Below are 19976 nucleotides of genomic sequence, written 5' to 3' on the forward strand. Positions count from 1 at the left end.
ATTTTTCTGTTTATAAGTCTGCCTATTTGACTAGACCTAACCTCATCATTTAAAAAAATTTTAGAATGATTTTTGTTTTCAAAAAATGAATAGATTATCTCAGTGTCCACTACATTGAAAGTCCAGTCCAGATGTTTTTAGTTCAACCACTGAGCAAGATTTTCACAAAATAAATCTGAATGGGACAGTGAGTATTGTCTTACATGAAAGCGTGGAGTCATTCATCTAAGTTGAACTTAATCATTTAAGTTTTTGCCAACTCGGTGATTGCAAGTAATATCCTAAGGTTGTAGTAAGGAAGCTTAAAAATCTTTATGAGTGGACACAAAGTACCTGAACTCTGGGGAGCCATAGGTTCCGTCTGTATGAGCACAACCAGCTTACCAGGCTACACATTGCAGGGAGCTCAAAGAGAGCAAGCTCATGAAATTCAAGGTGCAGTGCTCACTAGCAATGCTGCCTACCTGCCCAGCTCACAGCTCTCTGATCTTGGCTCCAGAGCCCTCCTGTTCCTGGCTTCATTCCTGGGTTCTCAAGATCTGATTCAAGCCTAATTTACATTTATCAGCCCTTTGGGATGCTACTGATTCAGCCAGTGTCCATGAATCCAGAAGTAATGTTTTTATTTTATTTTATTTTTTAAACTTTTTTATTATGTTATGTTATGTTAGTCACCATACAGTACATCATTAGCTTTTGATGTAGTGTTCCATTATTCATTGTTTGTGTATAACACCCAGTGCTCCATGTAATACGTGCCTTCCTTAATACCCATTACCAGCCTAGTCCAATCCCCCCACCCCCCTCCCTTCTAAATCCCTCAGTTTGTTTCCTGAAGTCCATAGTCTCTCATGGTTCATCTCCCCCTTTGTTTTCCTCCCCTTCATTTTTCCCTTCCTTCTCCTAACGATCTCCCTGCTATTCCTTATGTTCCACAAATAAGTGTCAAAGTTTTTAAATGTTGAAATAATCAAGAATAATATCTCATGACATGTGAAAATTATATGAAATTCAAGTTTTATTGTCCATAAAGTTTTATTGGGCCACAACCACTGTCATTTATTTATGTACTGTCTGTGGCTGTTTTTCACTCCACACCAGCGAAGTTGAACACTTGTAACAGAAACTGTATGGCCTACAAAGCCTACAATGGAAGCTATCTGGCCCTTACATGAGAATGTTATAGAAAAGTAACGAGAAAAGATGACTCCTATTATGGAGTGCTAGTTCCTGCCTTCCTCATAATTATAGCCACTATAGGAGAAATGAATTGTTACGATGCTTTGAATACTGATCACCATTTATTTTGTCTTAGCCTAGGAATGTATATAATCTTGTAGGATCTCTATATACAATTTGTGTATAATAAATACACAGACACATTGACATGTGTGTAATCTAATATACACTAAAATGTATACATATGTTAAATGTACACATATGTACATGTAAACATTCAATCTAATATTGCTAAAACTTATATACATTTAATTTGCACACAGGTACTATACACAGGTATACATTGACATACATATTTACGTATAAACACATACAAACACACACTTTTCACTGCATTTTTATTTTCCCCTCTCCAATGCCCTTTCTTAATCAACTACCTCAGCTCACCAACACCGAAAAAATAAATAAATTTTTGTCCTACAAAAAAAAAAAAATTTTGTCCTACAAAAGTTTTGTCCTGCAAATGATCTACATAAAGAAAAATATGTACATTCATATGTATGACTATTTCCGTAATGTATTTATAGCATACTTCATTCCCAAAAAAGGGAATGAGAGCTATAAACTAGATAAAGGAGTGCAAAAAGCAACTAAATAATTGCATTTATTCCATTGGTTTTATCCAAACAAGAAAGAACTTCCATTTTATCTGTATTGCAACATCCCAATTAAACCAATTCTTTTGCCAAACTTGACAGTTTGTTGTTTAATTAAGTACATAAAATGCTCAAGGAAAAGATTTCTTGAGAAATGCTCCATGATGAAGGTATCAAACATCTTTTCCAAAATACGTGTGCCTTTCAAGAGCACCAAATAATTTTAGTTTAACATGATCATTGAATGTCTAATGTTCTCAGGAAAAAAAACCGAAGTTGGAAGAAGTAATTAAAACCAGATCCTAAGTCAGTACATCTGAGACTCCAGACACTTAATGTGCATGTGCTGTGGTTTCCAGTAAAACACCAAAATGAGGTAATTTTTTATACTTATTATGGTCATGACTCTTGCAAAACCTAACCAGGGTAAAAATGTTTATCTCATTTTTTTCTTAAATCATCATGCTGAATATAAGTTTCAATGTCTTGTGCTAAAGACAGAATCTCCTGTATTTACCTTTGAGAAGTAACAGGAAAGCGAATTCCTGATAATATGTGGATAATCTAAATATCTCAATGCAGTCACCTTGTTTTACCCCCTTCTTTTTGATAAATCCAAATAAGGAATTGTGAAATTGGTTTATGTGTCATTTTCTCCTCTCACCTTCTTTGTCCCATCTCTTTTCGGACTTAATAATTGGGCTGGAGGAGGCACAGGGAGAAAGATTATCATATGCCCAGAAGTGTGAACCTGGGAAACTTAGGCGGGTAAAACTGGTTAACAGCCGCAAGGTACACACAGACACCCACCAAAAGCAGGGAGGAGAAAACGAGATGATGAGAAAGAGAAAAATTGTTTTCATGAACTTGAATAGAATAGCTGATCTTGTGTAACTAATAATTAAATAATATTGTAATTCCCATGCTCCATATTCCCCCTTTTTATTTTCTCCTTTAGATCACTGAAAAATATATATCAATTTTTATAAGATTACATTTTTTTCACTCATCTGTATGATTGTATAATTAGCATAAGGAAAAATGCTTTTATCTAAAATCCAAGAGCTCCTGGAACCCATAGAGTCAAAGAGAAATGACAGAAAGCACTAGCTTCCTAATACTTAGCCTCATCCCAAGGAACGTTTTAAAAATTAGTGAGTGAGTTGTGTATATTAAGAGGCCATGTCATCACTGTGATAGGTTTCAGTACTTCTTAATGATTGATGGTTAGTGGTCAAATGTAATTGATCACCATAAGAAATATCACCCAGAATTAGAATTAGTAACATGTAAGTGTTTTATTTTAATAACCTTTGTTCTGTCACCTTCTCAAAGACCTTTTGGAAGCCTGATCAGATCATATTCATGGATAAAGTTTTATGTAAATGTATGTTTAACTTTTAAATGAACTGCAGTAGGGTAAATCATTGTTTAACCTTGGAACATTTTAGCTTTTTCTCCTAGTAGATTTTAGGCATCTAAATGTTTTGTAACCTCTTCTGGTATTGTAGAGTTAAAATCTTGTCCTATATGGAAGTTGTTAGTCCTCTCTGGAATTTTTGCTTCGAAGGATACTATTTCTTCTTTTTAACTCTTTATACAGTTGAATATACTACTAGGCAGATTCCTTGGGAACTTGTTAGAACCTTAGTACCCAGAGTCTGAAGGTGGGAGAAAATGACATTTCTTTCTTTTTTTTTTTTTAAAGATTTTATTTATTTATTTGACAGAGAGAGACAGCCAGCCAGAGAGGAAACAAAAGCAGGGGGAGTGGGAGGGGAAGAAGCAGGCTCCCAGCAGAGCAGGGAGCCCAATGCATGTCCTGATCCCAGGACTCTGGGATCACACCCTGAGCCAAAGGCAGCCGCTTAATGATTGAGCCACCCAGGTGCCCTGAAAATGACATTTCTTGACACCATGCCTCTTAAAGGAGATTTCTTAGTGGTGTCACATTTTTTTTCCCTTACATACCACTAATTGCCCAGACCTAATGAAGTACAGCAAAAATAATTTGAAAACAAATCTTTTTCCACTAAGCCATATTGTCAATCAACCATTAGCAATTCTCCATTTCTACTCTTTATTTCCATAAAACTGTAGTTAGATTAGCTTACTGAGAAAGCTATAGGACTTCAGAAAGTCATTAAGCTCTCTAGGCCTTAATTTCCTCCCCTGTAAAATTAGGGAGTTGGTTTAGATGGTTCTAGGATTCCTTCAGCTGCAAAACTCTAGAATTCTGTGCTTAAGTCTAGAGCACCATTTGACCCAGCATCCTCTATAGCTCACCATTTCTATATTTTAACACTGTCCTATGAGTCATGTTTGAACTTCCTGTAATGTCCATTTCAAATTCACAGAAGAGAGCTTCTTCAAGTTTATGGTGCTCTGTAGAATTCTTAGCTATCAACTTGCGTTATCTTTCCACTTGTGGGATAAATCCTTTTATCTCAGTAAGAGTTTCTTTAAAAAAAAATTTTTTTTTCCTGGGTTAGCCCTGAGTTTTTATAAGTGGTTGGGGGTTTCAACTCTCAGGACATGTTAAATGGAGCTTCCAGTGTGTTTAACAATTTGCACATTCCTAGGTTATTGGTTCTCTTTAAAAATGTTACCTTCCATGATTTACTAATAGGTTACCAGATGTTGTCCTGGTTCAAAACATGTATGGACCTGTGATTGTGGTTTCTCTTCTTTGAACAGCACATTGAGATGCTTAATGTTGTAAAAAACATTACATTGAGGCTTGCTTACAGTAGCTATTTTATGGCTTCTAGCATATCCCTCAAGACGTGATCTAGGAAATTTACCTTTCTCATGAGCTCTTAAAGTACCAACTGAGCACGTAATCATTTCTCCTATCCAATTATTTAGCTCATGCTTTCTGTTATGGTAAAATATGCTACCCACTGTATCTAATTGTTCCTAATTGTTCCTCATTGTTAAGTACCTGGTATAATTTTTCAAACTCTCCCAATTTTCATGGTTAGATTTTATAACATTTTTATCTACAGAATATTTTCTTTATATGAGAAGACTTTTACCACATTGCATTTCATCACTCTCCAAGTAAAATGTCTACCTATTCTTATTTATCCCATGAGTCTAACATTGGGAAGGGAGAGTAGATAGGAAAAATGAGAAAACAAATTCTCGTAGTCACCTTAAGCTGTGGAGGCCTGTCTAAAGTCCAGGGGTTTATTTTGTCTTAACCAAGATCACATATGAGTTACTACATTTCCAATCCACTTGTTTATTTCTACTGTGACCTACAAAGTTTATTCCATTTGTGCCTAATTTTTAATCATAATTCTTTAACAGAAGACCTTAATTATCTTACCTGAATTCCGACATCAGTGATTTTATAACATTCAGATAGAGAAAGTTCCTTTAATTTTTTATGTCTGGAAAGTATCATCAAACCCTAAAAATATTTAATATAAAGATCACTTTGTAATTATAATTTAGTACAGACAGTATATTTCTAATAAAATTACCATTTATGTAAACTAAAAAACTAGCTTCATTCTTATATTTATTCACACTTCAATTATAAATCACTTTGGTTAGGCAACATTATTAAATAAAAATCTCAGGTTGTCTCTAATGTTTTGTAAAAAGTATGACAGAATCCTCCTGAGGCAAGGGGAAGAATAACAAAAATAAACTATCAGGACTACATCAAAATAAAAAGCTTCTGCACAGCAAAGAAAACAACCAACAAAGCTAAAAGGCAACCTACTGAATGGGAGAAGATATTTGCAAATGACTTAGCCAATAAAGGGTTAATATCCAAAATATATAAAGAACTTATACAACTCAAGACCTAAGAGATGAATAATCCAATTTAAAAATGGGCAGAAAACATGAACAGACACATGAAATGATGCTCATTATCACCCATCATCAGGGAAAAGCAAACCAAAACCACAATGAGATATCACCCTACACTTATCAAAATGGCTACAATCAAAAACATAAGAAAACAACAAGTGTTGGTGAGGATGTGGAGAAAAAGGAACCCTCTTGCCCTGTTGATGGGAATACAAACTGATGCATTCACTGGGGAGAACAGTATGGAGGTTCCTCAAAAAGTTAAAAATAGGACTATCCTATCATCCAGCAACTGCAGTACTGGGTATTTATCCAAAGAATACAGAAACACTAATTAAAAGGGATACATGCATTCGTATGTATATAGTGGCATTATTTACAATAGCCAAATAATGGAAGCAGCCTGTCCATCCATAGGTGAATGGATAAAGAAGATATATATATAAAATAAAAAAAGAATGGAGTCTTGCTATTGCAACACCATGGATGGATCTAGAGAGTATAATGCTAAGCAAACTAAGTCAGAGAAAGACAAATACTATATGGTATCACTCATATGTAGAATTTAAGAAATAAACAAGCAGGGACATCTGGGTGGCTCAGTCAGTTAAGCAGCTGCCTTTGGCTGGGGTCATGATCCTGGGGTCCTGGGATTGAGCCCCATGTTGGGCTCCCTGCTCAGCGGGGGGTCTGCTTCTCCCTCTCCCTCAGCCTCTCCTCCCTGCTTGTGTCCTCCCTCTCTATCTCTCTCAAATAAATAAATAAAATCTTAAAAAAAAAAAAGAAAGAAAGAAACAAGCAAAGGGAAAAAAAAGAGACAAACCAAGAAACAGACTTTAACTATAGAAAACAGACTGATTACCAGAGGGATTACCAAAAGGGAGGTGGGGGGATGGGTGAAATAGGTGATGGGATTAAGAAGTGCACTTGTGATGAGCATGGGGTGATGTATGGAATTATTGAATCACTAAAAGGTACACCTGAAACTAATATAACACTGTATGTTAACTACACTGGAATAAAAATTTGTTTACATAGAAATACAAAAACATAAGAAAAGGAGGGCATTGGCTACTTTTTAAATTTCTCCTCCTCCTACCCCAGTACCTAGCATAGGAAGAAGAAAAAAAAAAAAGTGTGACAGAATCCCAGAGCCAGAAAATTCCTTATCTTGTTTCCTGTATCCAGGTACATATAATCTGAATCAATATAAACAAATCTTAAAGACCCCTAAACTTAAAACTTTATTTTGAAGACAGTTCAGGTGGCTAATTAATCTATTTGTCAGTAAATTCTTATTTATGCCTAACCTAAAAAATCTGAAATCTTTAGCTCATTTTATGATGTTTAATTGCTTGGAAAGGGAACAGATCTTTATATAAAGGCCTACAGACATAAAATCATTCATCAATAGCCTACTTTTTCTGTTTAAAAGCTTTGTTTCTTTTTATTTAAAAAAATTGCACTTTTTAGTTCTTAAATTTTTTAATATGTGATTCTGCTGTTCCATTTCTCAGTGCTTTCCCTGCTAAACTGGGGGAACTGACTAATATGCCTTATAGATGTCATTCTCCTGTTTTTGTGTTCAGGATCACTTTTATTACACTTCCTGTGAGGTGGACAAGAGCAATTGCCTATCATTCTGTGGTCCCAGAGCTGCCAGGCAGGGAAAATACCAGAAATGGTACTTTGGTTTGTCCTTTTAAAATTTTATTTATAGGACTGGTTTACATTTTATTGATCTTAAATACAGCATTTGGACCATAATTGAAAATGGGTTATGAAAATATTATATCTTGTTTTTTTCACTGATGCGTATATTACGCCTTTTCATTAAAAAAAAAAAAAATCCAGACCAAGGAAAGAAGTGCTTGACAATCTACTTAATTGAAGCCACTGTTTAAATTGCAATTTTTAATTTCATTTAACGGTTTTGTACACCATCCAAAAATAAAATCACTCCATTCATTTTAAAAATTTTATTGCAAATGTGGATTCTTTTGTTAGGAACACATTATGCTTTCTGCCTCCTTGTTTCAAAACAAAAAATTACTAAGCCCTGTGGAGCCAGCACATGTGGATGCTGTTTTATTCTTGTTAGAAGTTTAGATATTCCCCCAACAGAAACCAAATTGTTTAAACAAAAATAATAAGAGATGCAAGGCTTGTCTCATTGCCCTATACCTGATAATAGCTAAGTTTGTTTTATTAGCCTATGGGGAATTTGTTCTATGAAACTATCTCTGGAGTTTTCTTTTTCTTTTTCTTTTTTTTTTTTTTTACTTTTGTGTAGTCCAGTTAGAATTTTTTAAGATGAACTGGAAATGAGGTACACTTGCTAAGTATGACATTTGTTTATGTTCTCTTTACTACTTTATTCAAGATTACTAAAAGTTAATATTAGCAAATAATCATGGAACACTACATCAAAAACTAAGGATATACTGTATGGTATCTAACATAACATAATAAAAAATTATTAAAAAAAATAAAGACATCATTTAACGTGAAAAAAAATAAATAAAAGTTGATATTAAAATAGAATGTTCTGGGGCGCCTGGGTGGCACAGCGGTTAAGCATCTGCCTTCGGCTCAGGGCGTGATCCCAGCGTTACGGGATCAAGCCCCACATCAGGCTCCTTTGCTATGAGCCTGCTTCTTCCTCTCCCACTTCCCCTGCTTGTGTTCCCTCTCTCGCTGGCTGTCTCTATCTCTGTCAAATAAATAAATAAATAATCTTTTTAAAAAAATAAATAAATAAAAATAAAATAAAATAGAATGTTCTATTTCATCCCTATAATTGTTCATTAAAACATATGGCCTCAAAATTTAATTAACATAATTAGCCATTAGGTAAATGCAAATCAAAATCACAATGAGATATCACTGCATATCTATGATGATGGTTATACTTTAAAAAGACATAATAAAAAGTGTTGGTGAGGATAGGAAGAAATTAAAATTCTCATTCATGGCTAAATAGTCCAGTCACTCTGGATAATCCAGTCTGGCAGTTCTTCAAAAAATTAAACATAAAGTTATCATATGACCCAGCAAGTCTACTCCTAGATATATATACCCAAGAGAAATGAAAAAATATGTCAACACAAAAAAACTTGCACTTGAATGTTCCATAGCGGCATCATTCATAATAGAAAAAAACAAAAAAAGCCAAATGTCAATCAACTGTTGAAAGGATAAATAAAATGGGTTCCATCCATATAATGGAATATTATTTAGCAGTAATAAAGTATGATGCATACTATTATAAATATTTAAAACATTACGCTGAGTAAAAGAAACCAAACCCAAAAGGCCACAAATTGTATGATTCCACTTATTTGAAAAGTCCAGAATAGGCAAGTATATAGAACCAGAAAGCAGATTAGTGGTTGCCTAGGCTGGGCTGGAGAGTGGGTCAGGGCTAGGGAGTGACTGCTTATGGGAAGGGAGCTTCATTTTGAAGTGATGAAAATGTTCAGGAATTTGATTGTGGTGATGATTGCATAACTTGATCATCAATATACTAAAAACCACTAAATTGTACCTTTTGAATTGTTGAGTTTTATAGTAAGTAATTCATATTGCAGTAAAGATGTTTGTAAAAAGTGACTGATATTGTAATTGTATAGCTAAATACAAATTAGAAATATTCCTACAGCACCCTTCAGTCCAAGATGAACAAAGAAATTTCTCAGACCTGGACGGCCAATGTATTAGCAAAACAGGGAGCAAGAGATGTCATCATGCTAATGTGCTGGACAAGTTATCATAGGGCCTTGCTGCTGTAAGTAAACACAACTTTGTAACTGAGCAGCAGCAAATCTAAGCCAGCTGGAGGAGACAAGGCCTCCCCTGAAAACTGTGTGGTGCTAGTATGGGATTCCAGCTTCTCAGAACAAGTGAAATACACCGTTCCAGTCAACAGGATTCATTTTTCAATGGCTTTTTGACTCAGAAGCTTTTCAGATTCATGATCTAAAGAGTATCAGAGCCAGCTAGGTAGGTAGAATGTTGTACTTGGCACCATGAGGTTCATAAATGCCCCAAATCAGGTGTTTTCTGAAACATTTGTTAAGTGCTTGGGATCAAAGTCCTAGGGGTGCCAAACTTTTACGTCTAGGAGGGATAGAAAGGGGAGAGTGGGAAGATAAAGACCAAAATAAAGAGGACTGAAGAACCAACCAAAGGGAGTGACTGGGCCTCAGTGGGGCAAAGGGCAGGTGGATGCTTACTTTTTAGGGAAGTTATAACCAAGAAAATGTAAATCCTCCTTAAACTCCTTCAAATGTCAGCCAAACTCATGAACGTTTCGCTGGAAAGGTTTTGGTTTATTTTACCAAAGTATAGATGGGAATAAGAGGTAATCAGGTGAAGCACAGAGGAAAGCAACTGGTGTGGTAGGCGGGATTGCAGGTTGAATGAGAATGCAAGACCCCAGGAGCTCACGAGAATCCTAAGGAGCAGTTTACTCCTTCATAGGCCTTGGAACTGAGGGATTGGGATCTGAGGGGCTTAGGAATTCCTAGTAATTGGTTTATATTACAGCTCTGGTATCAGGTCCACTGAAGGGAGTGTCAAGACATAAGACTCAAAAGAAAGCGGGCACCAAGTCCCAAGAACCTTGTTATTCTAAGGAATTTGGACTTCATCCTATGCAACAGAGTTAAACAAAGCTTTTCCCCTTTTAAGGAATATGGATTGATACATAAGTGACCATAATGCAAAAAAGAAGAAACATGTGTTTTAAGAGAGGTATGGGGACCACAGAGCAGGGCCTGGCAGTTTAGAAACTTCCATGGAGGAAGGGGAATTTGAATTGAGCCTCAAAGACTAAGTAAGGTCTTGACAAGCAAAATAATAAGAATAGTGTTTCAGGCTGAGGAAATGGCATGAACAAAGACTTCATTAGGAATGTGTGAATTGTTTGGGAAGTAGTTCAGTTTGGGGTCACTGGAAGTAGTGGGAGGGAACACTGAACCCAGCCAGGAACAGCTCCAGGTACATAAGACATTTCAGAGCAAACAAATCCTTGAAAACACTTCTCCCCTACCCTGCCCCCATTTTTACATCTGGAATGATTTAGCTGATGTAAATAGACATCAGCAATGAACTAGTTACCAAGTGTTGGAATGGGGTGTGTGTGTGTGTGTGTGTGTGTGTGTGTGTGTGTACTTAGCATATACCTGAGTCATACACCTATATACCCTTTACCTAAACTCACCAATTATAAACATTTGCTACCTTTTCTTAATTAATGTGTTTGTATGAACATACATAGTTTTATCAATGTATCTGTGAATACAGTTTTATATGTATACATATCATATACATAGTATATATATTTTAAGTCTATATATATATAAATTTCCTTGAAGCATTTTTTTAAAACTGTAAGTTTGTACCTCTAAGTTCCCTTCACCTAATTTGCCCATCCCCCCACCTCCCTGCCCTCTGAACAAACCACCAGTTTGTTCTCTGTATTTGTGTTTGTGTTTCTGTTTGTTAATTTGCTTTATTGTTAAGACTCCCTATAAGTGAAATCGTATGGTATTTGTCTTTCTTTATCTGACTTATTTCACTTAGTAGAATACCTTCTAGGTCCATCCATGTTGTTGCAAATGGCAAGAGCTCATTCTTTTTTATAGCTGAGTAATAATCTAGTGTGCATGCGTGTGTGTGTGTGTGTGTGTGTGTGTGTGGTGTATTCCATTGTGTGTGGAACATTCTTTATCCATTCCTCTATTGATGAATACTTGGGTTGCTTCCGTATCTTGGCTATTGTAAATAATGCTGCAGTAAATATAGGGGTACATATCTTTTCAAATAATGTTTTCATTTTCTTTGAGTTAATATCCAAAAGTGAAATTGCTAGATTGTATGGTATTTCTATTTTTAATTTTTTGAGGAAACTCCACACTATTTTCCACAGTGGCTGCACCAATTTACATTCCCACCAACAGTGCAGAAGAATTCTCTTTTCTCCACATCCTTACCCATACTTATTACTTCTTTTCTTTTTGATACTAGCCATTCTGACAGAAGTGAGGTGATAGCTCATTGTGGTTTTGGTTTGCATTTCCCTGGTGGTGAGTAGTGTTGAGCACCTTTTCATGTGTCTGTTAGCCATCTGTATATTTCTTTGGAAAAATGTCTCTTCAGGTCCTCTGCCCATTTTTCCATTGGATTCACTGGGGGTCTTTTGGTGTTGAGTTGTATAAGTTCTTTATATATTTTGGATATTAACCCCTTATCAGATATATCATTTGCAAATATCTTCTCTCATTCTCTAGGTGGACTTTTGTTTTGTTCATGGTTTCCTTTGCTCTCCAAGGCTTTTTATTTTGGTGTAGTCCCAACAGTTTATTTTTGCTTTTGTTTCTCTTACCTGAAGAAACATATTCATAAATATGTTTCTAAGGCTGATGTCCAAGAGATTACTGCCTGTGTTTTCTTTCATAAGTTTTATGGTTTCAGGTCTCACATTTAGGTCTTTAATCCATTTCGAGTTTATTTTTGTATATGGTATAAGAAAGTGATCCAATTTCATTCTTTTGCCTTTTTTGTAGCTGCCCAGTTTTCCCAACTGGGGAAAAGACTGTCTTTTCCCCATAGTATAGTCTTGCCTACTTTGTCATGAATTAATTGACCATATAAGTGTAAGTTTACTTCTGGGCTCTCTAACCTGTTCCATTGATCACTGTGTCTATTTTTGTGCAGGAACCATACTCTTTTGCTTACTATAACTTTGTAGTATATCTTGAAATCTGGGATTGTGGTAACTCCAGCTTTGTTCTTTCTCAAGATTGCTTTGGCTATTCAGGGTCTTTTGTTGTTCCATACAAATTGTAGGATTATTTGTTCTAGTTCTTTGAAAAATACTATTGGTATCTTGATAGGGATTGCATTGAATCTATAGATTGCTTTGGGTAATATGAATATCTTGACAATATTAATTCTTCTAATACATGAGCATGGAATACCTTCCCATTTGTTTGTGTCATCTTCAATTTCTTTCATCATTGTCTTATAGTTTCCAGAGTACAAGTCTTTCACTTCTTTGGTTGAGTTTATTCCCAGGTATTTAATTCTTTTTGGTGCAATTGTAAACAGGATTGTTTTCTTAATTTTTCTTTCTGCTACTTCATTATTACTATATAGAAGCACAATCGCTTTCTGTATATTAATTTTGTATCCTGCAACTTTACTCAATTCATTTATTACTTCTAATAATTTGGAATGGAATCTTTAGAGTTTTCTATATATAGTGTTGTATCATGTGCAAATAGTGATAGTCTTTACTTTTTCCTTACCAATTTGGATACCTTCTGTTTCTTTTTCTCGTCTGAATGCTATGGCTAGGTCTTCCAGTACTATGTTGAATAAAAGTGGTGGGAGTGGACATCCTTGTCTTGTTCCTCATAGGAAAAACTTGCAGTTTTTCACCATGGAAAATGATGGGTGCTGTGGGTTTGTCATATATGGCCTTTCTTGTGTTGCGGTATGTTCCCTCTAAACTCACATTGTTGAAAATTTTTTTTTCCTTTTTAAAGATTTTGCTTATTTATTTGAGAGAAAGAAAGAGAGTGAGAAAGAGTATGAGAGGAGAGAGGGTCAGAGGGAGAAGCAGACTCTCTGCTGAGCTGAGAGCCGGATGCGTGACTCTATCCTGGGACTCCAGGATCATGACCTAAGCTGAAGGCAGTCATGGCTTAACCAACTGAGCCACCCAGGCACCCGACATTGTTGAAAATTTTTATCATGAACAGATGTCTTTTGTCAAAGGCTTTTCTGCATTTAGTGAGATGATCATATGAATTTTATCCTGCCTCTTGTAAATGTGATGTATCTCATTGATTGGTTTGCAAATATTAAACTATCCTTGCATTCCCAGTATCATTGAATTTAGGTTGCTACTATTTTGTTGAAGATTTTTACATCTATGTTCATCAGTAATATTAGCCTTCTTATCTTACCTTTTTTTTTTTTTTTTTTTTTTTTTTTTTTTTTTTTTTTTTTTTTTTTTTTTTTTTTTTTTTTTTTTTTTTTTTTTTTTTTTTTTTTTGGTAATGTCTTTGTCTGGTTTGGTATCAGGTTAATAGTGGCCTCATAGAATGAATTTGGAAGTTTTCACTCCCCTTCTATATTTGGAATAGTTTGAGAAGAATAGGTATTTTGTTTGTTTGTTTGTTTGTTTGGTAGGATTCATCTGTGATGCCATCTTTTCTTGGACTTTTGTTTGTTGGGAGTTTTTTGATCACCAATTCAATTTTATTAGTCATAATCAGTCTGATCAAAATTTCTATTTCATCTTCATTCTGTTTTGGAAGATTGTAACTTTCTATGAATTTAACCATTTCTTCTAAGTTGTCCAATATGTTGACATATAATTTCCTATAGTATTCTCTTGTATCTTGCTCTTTCTTCTCTTTCATTTCTGAAAATATTTTAGTCCTCTCTCTTCTTTCTTGATGTGCCTGGCTAAAAGTTTGTCAGTTTTTCAAAGAACCAGCTTTTTGTTTATCTTTTCAAAGAACCAGCTTTTTGTTTCATTCATTTTCTTTCTTTCTCTTTCTTTCTTTCTCTCTCGCTCTTTCTTTCTTTCCTTTTTTTGTTTCTATTTCATTTACCCACTCCATTCTTTATTAAGTCCTTCTTTTTACTAATTTTAGGCTTTGTTTGTTCTTCTTTGTCTAATTCCTTTAAGTGTAAGTGTAGATTGTTTATGTGAGATTTTTCTTGTTTTTAGGTAGGCCTATATTATAAACTTCTCTCTTAGAATTACTTTTGCTGCATCCCAAAGATTTCAGACTGTTGTGTTTTCATTTTCATTTGTCTCCATATATTTTTTAATTTTCCCTTCTTCATCAACCCATTGGTTGTTTAGTAGCATGTTGTTTAGCCTCCATGTATTTGTGGGGGTTTTTTAGATTTTTTTTTCTTGTAATTGATTTCTTGTAATTTTTTTCTTGTAATTTTCTTGTAATTGTTTTCAGAAAAGATGCTTGATATGAATTCAATCTTAAATTTATTGAGGCTTGTTTTGTGGCCTAACACGTGATCCTAGAAAATGTTCTATGCACATTTGAAAAGAATGTATTCTGCTGTTTGGGGATGAAATGTTCTATATATATCTGTTAAGTCCATCTAGTCTTATTTACAGCCATTGTTTCCTTATTGATTTTCTGTCTGGATGATCTACCCAATGATGAAGTGATGTATGTGTTAAAGTCTCCTACTATTATTGTATTATTGTTAATTTCTCCCTTTATGTCTGTTTAGCTTTATGTATTTAGGTGCTCCAATGTTGAATGCATAGGTATTTGCAATTGTTATATATTTCATATATGTATATGTTATAAATTTGCTTGAACCATTTCAAAATAAGGTTCAGATACCATGATGCTTTACCCCTGAATATTCTGTATGTATTTCTTTAAGGATAAGGACATTTTCCTGTATATATAGTATAATATATATAGTATTTTAATACTTAAAATTAACAGTAACACTATACTATCTAATATAAAGCCAATATATATTTTTTTTATCCAGGACCCAGTCAGAGTTCATTCATTGCATTTAGTTGTCATGTGTCTTTAGCCTTTTTTTCTTTTCTTTAAGTTTTGTCTTAAGACATTGACTTTTATTTTTTAATTTTTTTTAAAGATTTTTGTTTATTTGAGAGAGACAGAGAGAGAATGAATGGTGGGGAGGGGTGGGGGAGAGAGAGAAAGGGGGGGGAGAGAGAAGCAGACTCCCTGCTGAGCAGGAAGCCTGATGCGGCACTCGATTCCAGGACCTGGAGATCATGACCCGAGCCAAAGGCAGATGCTTAACCGACTGACCACCCAGGTGCCCCAAGACATTGACTTTAAAGATCACAGATCAGTCATTATGTAGAATGTCTCACATTCTGGATTTGTCTGATTGTTCCTTAAAATTAGATTCTAGGTAAAAAAAAAAAAATCTGCAAGAATACTTCCTAGGTGCTATTGCATCCCTTTAGTAGGCACATATGTGAGGTGTCCTATTATTGGTGATGCCCTTACTCACTTGATTCAGGTGGTGATTATAGATCCTTCATTAGAGTATATTTTTACTTTTTATTTAATAAGTAATCTTTGGTGTGATTCTTTGAGACAAGAATACTGTTTCCCAAAAACACTTTCAGTCCATGGTTTTAGCATTAATTGGTGATCCTTGCCTAAATCACTTATTTCATTAGGAGTTGCAAAATGCTGATTTTTCTCATTCTACCCTTCCTTCTATATTCATTAGCTCTTTTCTATCTTTTCTACCATCATTTCTCTTCAATTTTGCTGAATATTCTGGGAGGTATTTTGAATAAAATATGATTATTTTAGACATACCTATTATTGCAGTTAATTTTTTGTGTTACCTTAGCAATCTTTAAATTTCCCCAAATTTCTGCTGAGCACCTATACAAGATAAAGTTACTGTTTTTGTTGGGTGATTATGTTATCTTTTGGCAAAAGACAACACACCAAGGAATACAAAAACACCAATATTTTACCTTATTATAAGACTGAACATTTGGTCATAATTTAAAAACAAAACATGTTTTATAAATCAGACTGATGTGAATGAAACCTTATGAAACAAAGCTTAACATTCTGAAAGTAATTTATTCTTTAAAACTTGCTGATGGCTTTTTTTCTGAGACACTTTGTTTTTAGAAAAAGTTTGGAAAGATGGTCTAGGAATATTAAGATTAGAATAAAATACAATGTAATTTATCTGATAGCCACATTGCTACAAATCATCCTTATTTATAGTATGTTTCAGTTTGAAACTGTCAACACTTTAATACAGGCACACCAGAAGAGTAAATAACCATAAATAAACTTCATAATCTGTCCTGCCTATGATTAAAGAAATAATTTCTTGGGGAAAAAACCTACATAAAATTACATAAGACTGCATAGTTTGTTCAACTTTTAATTCATTTTTCTTGAACGGACTTTAAAAGCAGTAGCTTGTAGGCTTTCCAATTAAAATACTAAAACAAATCTCTCTTCCACAATAGTGAGATAAGCCATTGTAAAGATATGGAGAAAATATAAAAATATGACAAATGATTAATAACTACATTATTATAGGGGTGCCTGGGTGGCTCAGTCGTTAAGCGTCTGCCTTCAGCTCAGGGCATGATCCCAGGGTCCTGGGATTGAGCCCTGCATTGGGCTCCCTGCTCTGCTGGGAGCCTTCTTCATCCTCTCCCACTCCCCCTACTTGCGTTCCCTCTCTTGCTGGCTGTCTCTCTCTGTCAAATAAATAAGTAAAATCTTTAAAAAAAAAAAAAACTACATTATTATAAGCAATTCATACAAATCAACAGAAGTATTGAGACCCCAATGTATAAATGAATAAAGAATCTCAACAGAAAATTCATATAAGATGAAATATAATTGCAATGATAAGCAGCATATATAGGACAAAATTATTAATATTATTAGAATTTTTTAAAATGCAAATTCAAATAACAATAAAGTTTTAATTCCTAGCTATTTTTGTGAAATTAAAACAGGCACTATTGGTAAAGGAGTGTAAGGCTACCATATTTATGTTATTGCTAATACCAATAAAAATTGCTACAACCCATAGGAAAAGCAAGTGGCCAAAACAACTAAATGTCCTGTTCAAAAGAAGAGAAAATTTGATGGGAGAAAAAGTTTATAACAAGTTCCAAGGCAGGCTGCTTGTCTTATTCCTGTTTTTACGTCCAAACTTAGAATTACAGCTTTAAATACAGTAGTATCTAGCTAATTATGTAACCAAAGAAAGAAGAAAAGGACAAAGAAAAGAATGAATGAATAAATGCATGAAATTTCTCAATGTTTGTGAAAAATAATTTAGAATAATTTGGAAAAAACAATACATATGTCCCATTATTAAGTCTTTTTGTACATAAACAAAGAATTATATAAAACATTAACACCATGCTTAATTCCTTTACACAGGCCCACAACAGTTCCAGGCAGTTAACTGTCTGTTCCAAACAAACTATAATAGCACAAAGCACCAATATTCAAGCAAAATACAAGCTATGAATGTTGCCATGTACGACTATATACATGGATGAGCAACTTTGTTTTACAAAAATTGATACTTCCCTATCTTTGTATTACTTGAGCCACCTGTGAAGTTTGACCTTACTGACAATCTCCTGCTTTTTGAAACACCACCTCCCTTGGTTCCCTTGGTAACAGTCTGAACTCCTTCCTTACCTACTCCTCTGGATGTTCATTTTCAGTTTCCTTTGTGGGTTCATCTTTCAAATCCATCCAATAAGTACTGGTGTTTTCTGGAGGCTTGAATTTGACCACTTTTTCCTTCTATCTCATCTGTGGCTTCAACCACGTCAACCGTCTCTGCATCTAGCCCAGATCTCTTTCCTGAGCTCCAGATCTTTCCCAATTAACTAGACACTTGAATGTGCCATAAGCCTCGAACTCAGTATTGTTACTTTCAGAGGACTGGTATTCAAACTGGAAACCACAAAGTTTTAATGGGTTTTTCCTACTCTTTCTGCTAGCTTCAGTAAGGCGTCTGGTTAAAGGTAAATGGCTCATGATGGACTTTTCTTTGACTTAAATACCTTACTCTTTCCTCTGAATTTTGCAACTTTTATGATTCTCTTTTTGGTCCTAGATTTCCGTGGCTGAGAATCCCGTAAATATGACCTATGCAACTTAATATATTTGATATTTGAATACAATATATTAGAAAACACATTCCATGAAATAAGATGCAATGGAGTACCCAGGAGTCTAGAATAACTGAGAACTCTGATGTAATTATTGGAGGTTTAGATCATGAGAAATCTAAAAAGAACAAAAGGTCCCTAACAGCAAACATAAGAAGCTTCCTTTCTTGCTGCCCCTGCTTTTAAAATTAAAATTCAGTTGGCCAACATAGAGTACATCATTAGTTTCAGATGTAGTGTTTAATAATTTATCGGTTGTATATAACACCCAGCGCTCACCAAATCACATGCCCTCCTTAATAGCCCATCACCCAGTTACCCCATCCACGCACCCCCCCCTCCCTTCTGTAACCCTCAGTTTGTTTCCTGGAGTCCAGAGTCTCTCATGGTTTTTCTTCTTCTCTGATGACTTCCCATTCAGTTTTCCCTCCCTTCCCTTATGAACCTCTGCACTGTTTCTTATATTCCACATATGAGTGAAACTGTATGATAATTTTCTTTCTCTGATTGACTTATTTCACTCAGCCTAATACCCTCCAGTTCTGTCCACGTTAATATAAATGGCATGTATTTGTCCTTTCTGATGGCTGAGGAATATCCCATTGTATGTATATACCACATCTTCTTTAACCATTTATCTGTTGATGGACATCTTGGCTCTTTCCACAGTTTGGCTATTGTGGACATTGCTGCTATGAACATTGGGATGCAGGTGCCCCTTCTGATCACTACATTTGTACCTGTGGGGTGAATACCTAGTAATGCAATTGCTTGGTCGTAGGGTAGCTCTATTTTTAACTTCTCGAGGAACCTCCATACAGTTTCCCAGAGCGGCTGTACCAGCTTGCATTACAACCAACAGTGTAAGAGGGTTCTCCTTTCTCCACATCCTCGCCAACATTTGTTGTTTACTGTCTTGTTAATTTTAGCCATTCTGACTGATGTGAGGTGGTATCTCATTGTGGTTTTGATTTGTATTTCCCTAATGGCCAGTGTGTCTTGGCCATTTGTATGTCTTCTTTGGAGAAATGTCTGTTCATGTGTTCTGCCCATTTCTTGACTGGATTCTTTGTTTTTTGGGTGTTGAGTTTGTTAAGTTCTTTATAGATCTTGGATACTAGCCCTTTATCTGATGTGTCATTTGCAGATACCTTGTCCCATTACATAGATTGCCTTTTAGTTTTGTTGACTGTTTCCTTTGCTGTGCAGAAGCTTTTTATCTTGATGAAGTCCCAGTAGTTCATTTTTGCTTTTGTTTCCCTTGCCTTTGGAGACATGTCTAGCAAGAAGTTGCTGTGGCCAAGGTCACAAAGTTTTCTGCCTGTGTTCTCCTCTAGGATATTGATGGATTACTGTCTCACATTGAGGTCCTTCATCCATTTTGAGTTTATCTTTGTGTATGGTGTAAGAAAATGGTCCAGTTTCATTTTCTACATGTTTGCTCCCCCCCCCTCCCGAGGATAAAATTAGTTGTAAGTTGTGATAGAGGGGATAGAATTTGGGAGAGATTTATGAAAATCTTCGTGTAAATTTTCTGCTTTCAGGTAATGGTTGAATTGGAATATACCTAATTCCTGTGATCC

General features: G+C 35.0%; 1 protein-coding gene across 3 annotated transcripts in view; it reads right to left on the reverse strand.

The window, feature by feature from the left end:
- The window catches only part of FBXL13 (F-box and leucine rich repeat protein 13), a 179270-nt gene that overhangs the window by 25700 nt on the left and 133594 nt on the right, over positions 1-19976 (reverse strand). For 2 of the 3 annotated variants that reach the window (XM_040644334.1, XM_008686289.2), the window contains exon 15: positions 5170-5253. The exons of the other annotated variant lie outside the window; for it this stretch is intronic. In XM_040644334.1, coding sequence (XP_040500268.1) covers positions 5170-5253 — 84 coding nt within the window. The remainder of the gene's footprint in view (positions 1-5169; positions 5254-19976) is intronic. 3 annotated transcript variants of the gene reach the window in all.

Source organism: Ursus maritimus, unplaced genomic scaffold, assembly GCF_017311325.1.
Source record: "Ursus maritimus isolate PB19 unplaced genomic scaffold, ASM1731132v1 scaffold_3, whole genome shotgun sequence".
In the NCBI taxonomy this organism is placed as follows: Eukaryota; Metazoa; Chordata; class Mammalia; order Carnivora; family Ursidae; genus Ursus; species Ursus maritimus.